This window comes from Zea mays, chromosome 10 (assembly GCF_902167145.1).
Source record: "Zea mays cultivar B73 chromosome 10, Zm-B73-REFERENCE-NAM-5.0, whole genome shotgun sequence".
Classification (NCBI taxonomy): Eukaryota; Viridiplantae; Streptophyta; class Magnoliopsida; order Poales; family Poaceae; genus Zea; species Zea mays.
Genome location: NC_050105.1, coordinates 28,402,494 through 28,414,002, shown reverse-complemented (window position 1 = coordinate 28,414,002; position 11,509 = coordinate 28,402,494). Strand labels below are relative to the sequence as shown.

The following is an 11,509-nucleotide window of genomic DNA, read 5'->3' as shown; positions in this document are numbered from 1 at the left end:
CAGACATCAGTGGCCCAGATTAAATTGACGCCCTCACGAACTGGTACTTGCTGGCGGCCGATGGATCAAGATCTGATGGCCCCAAAGACACCTACGTTCTGATCTATTCCTGGCCACCCGAATACCGATCAACGGTGAGAATTCAGTCTGCCCCAGCCCCGCCGGATCCCGATCCAACGGATGACGCCTAACCAGACACATACCGCCCTGCGCCCAATCCTGGTCGTTAGTGAGTCGATCAACAGCTCACTTGAATCTTCCTCGTCACCAGCCAAGCCTCCCGATGATGCCATCGCCGCCCATGGCGAGCGCCCGCCGAGGTCCGGCGATCAGGTCTAGAGGTGACCCCTCCCAGTCCAATCTGCCAAGTAGTTCTCAACAAATTCAATCCTATGTTCAATTTCTACAATTGGGTATCGTGCACTGCTGCCCACGAGACTAGGTGGTTGAACGGCGACGAGGCAACCACGACGACAAATTCACAGTCCCACTGTTGCCCCCATTTGATATTACGTGGTGCGGAACGATCCTAAGTATATGGTGAACGGAACAGGGGAAAGCATACCGCATAGGAGGTAGCGATTTGTCCCGACGGCGATGAGCGGAGGATTCGCTATGCCCTGGCTCGAATCAATGGCTGATTGGTGACGCTCCCGGTTCCGGCACCGAGTGGGAGTGTTACGCCCGACCTCCCTGCACCAAAGCGGTCACCGTCGATGCGAGTGTTGGTGAGGTACACCCCAATCCTAGAATTTCCCGGCGCGGCGGCGTGCTCTCTGACTCGCCTCTCTGAGCTCTCTCTCTCTCTGGTGATGGCGGCTAGGTTTTCTTTCTCTGGGAGATGGGGTAAGGTCAATCGCATCGAAAACTGGAGAAGTGGCCTTATAGTGCGGAGGCGACGGGAGGTCTGCAGGGCCGATTCGCCGGCGAGATCCCCATGCACGATCTCGGCGAGTTCGTTCAGGCAGCGCGCGGAGGCAGCTTTTCCGGGGCCACTTGCCAGCGTCGAGGCCGAGAGGGTATGCGGCATTCTGAGGATAAGTCAGCGTGTGGACCCCACTTGTCGGGGAACCCATGGCCCACATCCGCACGATGTCAGACAGGTGGGGCCCAGGCGTCGGCGCACCCGCACGAAGGCGATATCAGTGTCGCGCACGCGCGGGTGAAGTGGGCCGAAATGGCTGAAGTTGGCCCAGCTGCGGGTTTTCTTTTTTTTTCATTTTATTTTTTTCTATTTTGTCTTCTTTCTATTTTAAATTCCCAATTTGAATTTGAATCCTTTCATGAGTTTCACCTTTGAGTCAATTATACAAATTTAAACTCTAGTGTAGGAATAATATATTTTTATTTACTTATTTTTATCCACATAATATTTATTTTCTAAATTCTTGAATTTCTTTTAGATTCTAGATTTCCTTTTTGAATTTATATATTTCTTGTCTCATTATTTTATATCGTCACAAAATGCACACAAAAATAAAATCCCAACATGATGCATAATTTAATGGCTTGACCTTTATTAAGCATTTGTTTTTAATTATGGGTTTCACGTGTGATGATAAATAGATACAACACTCACATATAAATAAGGAAATATCTTTTCTCCTTTTATATGATCTCTTACAAATTGCAAATTGGGTATTACAATGTTTGTCTGTATTGCTACGTTTAGCAGTGAGGACACGTGTAATCTGAAGAGCAAGTTGGTACCTGGAATCTCAAGTCCCAGGCAAGTTATGCCCTTGATCACTTCTTTTTACCCAGTCATGTTCTGATTAATCATAATGATCTGCATAGATTAATTTTGATGGGACCCAATAGGTTACCCTAGTTTGACTATATTTATACCTTGTTTACCATTGAATTCTTGGGTAGTACCTGCTATTGCTTTATGTGGTTTTGGGTATAGAGATACCTATTATTCATGATTATGTTTTGTTATCAGTTGTTATTTTTGTTCATGTTAAGATCATTATGTTAATTGGAACATGGAGAACCACCCGGGAAAACAGTGCTACCACAAGGGTGGTATGGGACGCCCTTGGCTGACTAATTAGGAAAGCTAGTGGAGGACTATCTTACCCGAAAGGGGCAAGGGCAGTAGGGGAGTGGTCAGTGTAGGGAGGTCCTTGGGTTGATTTTGCTGCGATGGCGGTCAAGCGAAGGATCCCTTCATTGGAGCTTCCTAGAAAACTGTAGCGGGTTTTCTGAAGCTAGTGGAACTTTGTAAAGGCCTCGTAGTGTTACTCTGCCTCACCTCCTCGGTAGAGGTGTATGGGAGTGGCCTTCTCTTGGCAGATGGGTAACATGACTTGTGGGTAAAGATGTGCAACCTCTGCAGAGTGTAAAACTGGTATACTAGCCGTGCTCACGGTCATGAGCAGCTCGGACACTCACATGATTAATTTATGGAACTAAATTCAATTTTTCATATGCATTGCATCGCAGGTGTTGTTATTACTTTTGTTATACTACTTAATTGGGTTGGTATTTACATATACTTAGTAACTGCTAATAAAATTTTGACCAACTTTAAAAGCAATGCTCAGCTCTAACCATCCTCTTTGGTAAGCCTTACACTTCACATGAGCTCCCACCTTTGGCGAGTTCATGCACATTATTCCCCACAACTTGTTGAGCTATGAACGTATGTGAGCTCACTTTCGCTGTCTCACACCCCCCACATGTCAAGAATAGGTACCGCAGGATGAGGCGCATGGAGGATGTTGTGACGAGTTTGTGAGAGGTCTAGGTCGTCGTCTCCCAGTCAACTTTGGGTTGCTAGACCGTTGTCTCCTTATAATGTAATTATTTATTTATTTTGTACAGAACTCCTACTATATAGTAAAGATGTGACATTCGATCCTGTGCCATGATTCATCATATGTGTGAGACTTGGTCCCAGCACACCTGGTGATTATGTTCATGCCCGGGTCTTGGTGCCCCGAAACCCGGGTGTGATAGGGATGATGGTCTTCTCTCGTGACAGGGTGAAGATGTAGCCCGAAGGTGATAAGAATGGACGACGAAGCTATAGCCGAAGAGCTTCGGCTTGATGTGATGACGAAGACCAAGTATGATGATGACCGAAAAGGGACAAAGACTATTCAGTCCTTAAAGATTCGTGTTATGGTTATAGATGAATGTCAAGGGCATAAATGTACTTGTACTCGGGTTGTGTCCCGTGCCTATAAATAGATGAACAGTAGCACCGTACTGTTCACGCTGAATTGTAATCACTCTCTCGCGTCTTCACCTTCTAGCAAGCCAAAGGTACCAATGTAATATTAATACTGTTAATGCTCATATATGTTTTATGGAATGCAAATATGTATGAATTAATTAAATGCAGTTATTGTCTTCATCCTTTTGCATTTCCGTTCAGATATTAAATGATGAAGGTATGTCCTTCTTGACCTTCGTCTGATAAGCATTATATTCATGTGGAGATAATGCTTCAGAAGACGAAGGTCCATAATAATTAACAATTGTGTTGCCTTGTTCTTGATCTACAACATTTGAGAACAAGTGACCAACACTTTGTATTTTAAATTCTAAAACTTGTTTATTTCATATCTTTTGCATATGAACTCAAAATTGGGTGGTTCAAATTGCAAAATATTTATAAGATTATTCTCTGTCTGTTTAAATTATAATCATTTACTGTCTGCACATATTAATGTTATGCCTAGACTATAGATTGGTTTAGGTAATGATTTATTTATTAATAAATAAAAAGGAAAACCCTAATGGTAATTAGATGTTTAACTTTGTGAGATTAATAATATGTAAGGTATGAATCTATCCATTGTATAATTTTTGTGTCTCATTAAAATAAGTGGAATTAAATTATGTAATATATGGAGATAGATAACAATTAGAGAATCACAAACTTCTAAGTGTGTTAGTTCACCCTAGAACCTAAGTTTACCTTTTGTGTTTATATTGTTCTGTCAAACTTGTGTTCACTTGATTGTATATGTTTGGTGTATTGTTCATTTGTCTTTATCCAAATGTATTGAATGCATGATCACTTTGTTTAGACAATGAGCATCACGTGGTTCCTGAGTGTGTTACCGAAGATCTTCCTGAGCAACAACCTAGTGAAGGCAAGTATCCTCTGACCCATTATGTCCCATTTACTTTATAATTCACTGTCTCGCATTACTTTATTGAAACCTAAGGATTAACTAGTCTGTATTTACCTTATCCTTGTTTACCTTTTGGGTTATCATGGTTAGCTTTATGCTATTTCTTTACCTTAATCAACGAACATGATGTGAATATTTATGATACGATGATGTTATCCCGATGATGATCTTGTGATACTTTAGGGGACTCAGGCTGCTTCTTGAGTACCTCTCCGTAAGTACCTATTCATTAAGTGACCACCCGGGATAATAGTACAACCATGAGGGTGGAATGGGACACCCTTAGATGATTAATTATAGGAACTTGAGGTGTAGTTGGCTTCACCGTAGGGCCATCAATGGGGTCCGAGCACAGTACTTGCTCTACCGAGGTTCATTCGATTTGGTTTTGTTAGTCACCCTTCCTGTGGGGAGAAATACTGTGTTTATCAAACTGGAGAAACCTAACGGGCGGCTATGACCTCTGGAAAATCTTTGTAAAGACTACGTAATGAAACCTTCCCTACTCACCTTGGTAGTGTTTGAGGGTTTGATCGACCCAAGGAAAAAAGGGATCACGACTCATGGGTAAACTGTGCAACCTCTGCAGAGTGTTAGAAACTGGTATATCAGCCGTGCTCACGGTTAAGAGCAGCCTTGGGATCCTCTTTGATTAGAAGAACTTTGGATACTTTTATGATTATGGTTAATGATAATAAATATAACTCTGATCTCTGGTATTTCCTCTTGGAGGGAGTACTTTTGGGTAATAACTGGGTTTATTGCTAAACCATGGCCTTACTACTAGGTAATAAATACATGACCAACTAAAAGCAACTGCTTAACCTTAACCTCACATACAAATGGTCCACTTTAGCCAAACGAGACATTTGATGAGTACGTTTATGTGTACTCACCCTTGCTTTTAAAAAACACTCCACCCCAGGTTGTCCCCACTATATATTCAGTGCTCAGGAGGATATGCAGGCAACATGGAGGACTTTGAGGAGTTCCAGGACTACGACGAGTTCTAGTTATGTTAGTGGCAAACCCTAGTCAGCTGCCTGTGAAGGCCTTATCTGCTATGTTCGCTTTTTCGCACTTTGATAATATTAATGACAATGTTATGTTAATGACTTTGTGTGGATGTCTTGGACATCTTGATGTAATAAAGTACTATTTCCGCTATTTGCTTTGAGCAATGTGTGATGATGTCCAATTATGTAATCGCTGTGTACGTGAGTTTCTAATCCTGGCACGTACATGGTTCGCATTCGGTTTGGCTTCCAAAATCGGGTTTGACAAGTGTAGTGCTGATCGTAGAATTGCTTGAGGACTGTGTTACAACTGGTATGTGTGTGAGAAGGAAAGGGGTCTGTCCTCTTATAGCTCAAGGGTAGGACCTTACTGAGGAGACGTGTTTCCTACTCGTAAGAGCATGATTTGTTGCCCCTGATTAACGTAGTGCCTCTGATGTCGTTCGTAGGGTCGTGCATAATCGTACTCCCAGTATGCGTACCGCTCTGTTTGTCCGGCATACGTGTCCCTTTAGCGAGTCTGATGTTGATGTCCTTGTAGCGGCGCATGGCGGGTCCCTATGGGCAATCTCGTGGTGCGGTCGTGTGCGGCGCATATTCACATGTCATTATGAACCCAGTGTCACTCTCCAGCGCGCGTAGGCATACACCAGGTATGATGTATCATCCCGTCCTTCCGGGTATGCGGGTCACTGTAGAAACTCCAGTGCTTAGGGCCTGTTTGTTTCAGCTTATAGATTATATAATCTGAATTATAATCTAAATTATATAATCTAGATTATAATATAGATATATAATAATTTACATGTAGTTGTTTGATAGTCTAGATTATACAAATGCAGATTATTCATAAAGACAACAGTACCCTTATTTGTTTATTTGAGGTGAGGACAGAAGGATGGCATATATTGTAATTTCTATTTACATAACCATGGGTAGGGGTCTTTTGCCAACAATAATATCAAATAAGCTACTCTTGAGAAGATTATGAGATTATCATAATCTAAGCTTTAGATTATATAATTTGAACCCATAATCTAGATGTTTGTTTACCTGCTGGATTATATAATCTAGAGAGATTATAATCCGAAACAAACATGGCCTTAGATCCTCCATGACTAGAGTTGACTGGTCCCACAAGCAGACAAGATACGACTGAGATCGTACGCGGTGGCATACTGTCATGTTGATAGTGACCTTTCGGCACCGCTTCGGTATACAGTGCCTGTGGTCCGAACGTGGTTTGGTGACGACGCGTCATGTCGTGGCTGACATGGGTCGATAGTACTGGATCGACGCCTCTGTCTCGCTGAGTTGCTCGGTGAGGACTTAGTCGGCCGCTCCACCTCGCAGGATTACTCGGTAGAGAGCTGGTTGGCCGCTCCGCCTCACTGGGTTGCTCGACAGAGACTTGATCGTATGCTCCGTCTCGCAGGGTTGCGGCAGAGATTTGGTTGGTAGCTGGGCCATCAAGAGTTTTGAGCCTACATTGGACACCCAGTTCCTAGGTACCCGACAAATAGTATACAAATATATCTCGCATAAAACTATATTAGGTTAATTGATCTTTGCCTGAATTATTATTATTGGAATGAAATTCAATTCCAAGGATCCAAACGGAACGTAAGAGTAATTAGTCCATAATTGGTTCATGTGATATTACCGTAAATATTTGTTAATCATAAATTACTTAGATTTAATAAATTTGTCTCTTCGTTTAGTCATCATCTACGTAATTAGTTTTATAATTAGTTTATATTTAATACATGTAATTGTCAATCAAACATTTATTATAACATATATTAAATTTTAGTCAGCGAATCAAATGCATTTTAGTTTTGCAAAAAATGAGTAACATATATATAATTAATCCTATATTTTGTGACCACTGCAAACAAATTCAGTCTTTATACCAGGAGCAAAGAGATGGAAACCCTGTTTTGCCCTTGATAAAACACGATAAGCAATCGGGAAATTCCCAAAATCCCGACCCAAGCAAAAACCTACTCGTTTTGCCCAAAAACCCAAAGCCGAAGTACGTTTCCCCTCCCTCGCTTGCCTTCCCTCTTCTGCCATTCCGCCGAACACCTTCCCCAATCGTGCGCCTCCGGCCATGGGGGAAGCCTCCGACGCGGCGGTAGCCGTATCTGCGCGGCTCCTGGAGCTGGCGGCCGAAGACGACTCTGCAGCGCTCGGGGACCTCCTTGCGGCACACCCGTCGCTTGCTGACGAGCCCGCGCCGTGGTACTCCCCGGCGCGCGGCGCGGAGCCTATGACCCCGCTCATGGTCGCGGCGGCCTACGGGTCCGTGGCCTGCATCGATGTCCTACTCTCTCCGCCCCACCAGGCCGACCCCAACCGCGCCTCACCGTCGTCCCTCTCCACCGCGCTTCATCTTGCAGCCGGCGGCGGCGCTTCCACTGCGCCGGTTGCGGTATCCCGTCTCCTAGCTGCTGGCGCCGACCCCACGTTGGTCGACCACCTCCATCGCCGACCGTCCGACGTCGTCACTCTCCCACCCAACTCGCTCCCGCTCAAGAACCACCTTCTCTCCCTCCTCGGAGGGCGCAAGGAGTGGCCGCCGGATCCCTCCCTCCCCGACATCAAGAATGGTGCCTACGCCTCCGACGACTTCCGCATGTACTCCTTCAAGGTGCGCGCGTGCTCACGCGCTTACTCCCACGACTGGACCGAGTGCCCCTTCGTCCACCCCGGCGAGAACGCGCGGCGGCGGGACCCGCGCATGTACCACTACAGCTGCGTGCCGTGCCCTGAGTTCAAGAAAGGGGCGGGGTGCCGGAGGGGCGACATGTGCGAGTACGCGCACGGGGTGTTCGAGAGCTGGCTTCACCCGGCGCAGTATCGGACGCGTCTGTGCAAGGACGGCGTCGGCTGCGCGAGGCGCGTCTGCTTCTTCGCGCACACGCCTGAGGAGCTCCGGCCACTCTACGTGTCGTCGGCAGGGTCGCGCAGCGCGATGGAGATGGCAGCGGCGATGGGCATGGGACTGTCTTCGCCGGGTGCGTCGTTCACGCCGCCGCTCTCACCTTGCGCCGGCGGAAGCGGCGTGGCCGGCGCGTGGCCGCAGCCCAACGTGCCCGCGCTGTGCCTCCCCGGGAGCGCGGGGAACCTTCACCTGAGCCGGTTGCGTACTTCGCTGAGCGCGCGCAGCATGGCAGTGGACGAGCTGCTCGCCTCAGCGGATTACGACGGGCTCGTCGGATCGCCAGCCTCTGTGCGGTCGGCGAGGGGAAAGACGCTCGCGCCATCCAATCTTGATGATCTGTTCTCGGCGGAGATGGCGGGCGCCGCGGCATCTCACTCGCCTCGGTACGCAGACCAGGGCGGCTCTGCTTTCTCGCCGACGCGTAAGGCCGCCATGCTGAACCAGTTCCAGCAGCAGCAGAGCTTGCTGTCTCCTCGGGCCACGGCTATCCCTGAGCCAGCGTCTCCGATGAGCTCCAGGCTGCTCGCGGCCCTTGCGCAGCGAGAGAAGATGCAGCAGCAGACGCTGAGAAGCATGAGCTCTCGTGACCTTGCCTCTGGCGCCTCCGTCCTGGTTGGGTCACCGGTTACCTCTAGCTGGTCCAAATGGGGAATCCCCCCGAGCACACCAGATTGGGGTGCTGACGACGAGGAACTTGGCCGCCTCAAGCGATCCTCGTCCTTTGAGCTCCGGAGCGGTGCCAACGGAGATGAGCCGGACCTCTCATGGGTCAATACCCTTGTGAAGGAGCCGACGCCGGAGAAGCCATCCATCAACGGGACAACTGCAAAGGAGACCATTGCTTCTTTGAGTGAGGCCGCGAGTCATGAGGACATCGGCGGCGAGGACGACACAGCCGGGGTCATCGGTGGCTGGCTTGAACAGCTCCAGCTGGATGAGATGGTAGTCTAGAACAAACATAAACATAAATCAAAGGTGCCATTTTTTTTGTTTTTTTGCTGTGATTCACCAGTTGCTTCTACAGCTAACTACATCTACCAACCTTCATATCTCGCTGGTAATTACTGGTGATACATTCTGTTGGAGTTGGTTAGTGTAGGTGTTGAGATTTGCACTACCATTTATAATTCCCCGCAAGTGAGAGAAATGAAGGAAATGGAAACCAATCCAATTATATGGAATTTCAGGTTTCGGTAGGTGAACATTGTGTTTCTCCTTGTACTTTCCACATCCATATCCTTTGCTCATCATTCCAAAGGTGATTTCCTCGCCCATTGTGAATTATGTATGTTGGTGATATCATCTCCTAAGCCCCATCCTCTGCTTCTAATGGCTCATGATTGGTGTAAAACACCCTACTGTTGTTGTACTACTCAGGATTCGTGACTGATGTTGAATGCCCTACTGTTGTGTTGTACTCACTACTCACGATCCAATGGTCCATGATTGCTTTAATTGACTTCATTGTTGCTGGACCACCAAAACTAAGCGATGCATCATCACTTCACTGCATAACTCATTCGTTAAATGGTATCACCTTGTTTTAAATTGCATGGCCTGTGTCTGTCCATTTGCTGCTTTGATGATCGCCTGATTGGTTCTGGCAGCAACTGTTTTCTGTTGAAGCTGCAGCAATGGTTACTGCTGCTGTTCTGTTTGTGTTTGACATTTTGGATGGATGCTAGTCATGGCTAATGCAGAGTGGTAATCTCATGCCGGCATAAGATTCGATGTGTGCTGTGAATCTGTGATGTTTAATGTGTTCCGAGGTGGCTCAACATGGTGCGTACAATAGTGATGTTTATTGTGCTCCAGGTGAGTGCGACCTGGCCTCTGGTGGAGCTTCGTTCTTGTCAGGATAAAACAACTAGGGCGTTGGCTCGGTATGGCCGCCTCATGTCTTGGCTTCTGTTTGGCCTAAGTGACACTGGACAGTGCTGACTCGTACAGTGACCTGGATTTTAAAAAAAAAGAGAAAGCTGGATCTGATGGTTCAATGTATCGTTCCAATTCAATGCATTACTTAATTAGAGCATCTTCGAGAGTTTCTAAATTTCACTATAAATTATTATCATTTAGGGCTAGTTAGCAACCTTATTTTTTCAAGGTATTTTTCATTTTTCTAAGGAAAATTATTTCATTTTCCTTCCGAAAATGAAAATTCCTTAAAAAATAGAGTTGTCAAACTAACTCTTAAAAAGTTATTTGCATAAAAACCGCTTCCTATATATTTTTTAATCTCTAACATTTTATATATTTTATTTGCACTTGCTGTAGAGTAAGGTTATATTAAGCACTAGGCGGATGTTAGGCCACTGCTTAGTGCCTATAAAGCTTAAGTGTAGATTAATCGTGTTTAAGCGTTTGTAGGAATATTACAATATATTACATATATTTGCACAGAAAACAGTTTAACCTAGAAATTAGGAGTACTTACCTGGACTAGTGGACATGTTTTTGTAGCCTTACTGCACGTTCCTAGCTTCTTGTCTTTAGCCCTTCACCAAACATGTCACACCCGGGCTTTAAGGGACAAAGCCGGGTGCATCTCATACATGCGCTAAAGAAGACAACATATATAATAATAGAGTGCATAGAGATAAATGCCACAATATAATCAGAGTACTTTATTACATAGCCAAAGTCTTACAAAATAAGAAATAAATATAGCAGGATCTAAAATCCATCCTTGGCGCCAAAAAGCTGACTGGGAGACGCCACCTAGATCAAGTCGAAAGCCTCAAAGTTAGGCGGCTCCTCTTCTACCACCCGATCTTCTCCTGTGGGGGGTGTGAGACAACTAGAGTGAGCTCACACCGGTTCATCGCTCAACAAGTTGTGGGGAATAATGTGCATGAACTCACCAAAGGTGGAAGTTCATGTGAAGTGTAAGGCTAATCAACAGAGTAAAGGTTGAAGCTGAGCATTGCTTTTATAAGTTGGTCAAAGTTTTATTAGTTGTTACTAAGTGTAAGTAAATATCAAACCATAGTAATAATAAATAAAAGTAATAATAAAAATAATCCCAAATGCAATGAAATGACAAATTAAGTTTAAGTTCTATAAATTAATCATGTGAGTGTCCGAGCCGCTCATGACCGTGAGCACGGCTAGTATACCAGTTTTACACTCTGCAGAGGTTGCACATATTTACCCACAAGTCGTGTTACCCATTTGCCACGGAGTTGATCAGACCCCATACACCTCTACCAAGGAAGCGAGGCAGGGTACCACTACGAGGCCTTTACAAAGTTCCACTAGCTTCAGAAAACCCGCTACAGTTTATAGGAAGCTCTAGTGCAGGAATCCCTCGCTTGACCGTCATCGCAGCAAAATCAACCCAAGGACCTCCCTACACTGACCACTCCCCTACTGTTCTTGCCTCTTTCGGGTAA

General features: G+C 45.6%; 1 protein-coding gene across 1 annotated transcript; it reads left to right on the top strand.

The window, feature by feature from the left end:
• Nucleotides 1–7,206: 7,206 nt before the first annotated feature.
• On the top strand, nt 7,207–9,309 carry LOC100280658 (nucleic acid binding protein). Its single transcript, NM_001153576.2, has one exon. The coding sequence runs from the start codon at nt 7,281–7,283 to the stop codon at nt 9,063–9,065; it is 1,785 nt and encodes a 594-aa protein (NP_001147048.2). The 5' UTR covers nt 7,207–7,280; the 3' UTR covers nt 9,066–9,309.
• Nucleotides 9,310–11,509: the final 2,200 nt, after the last annotated feature.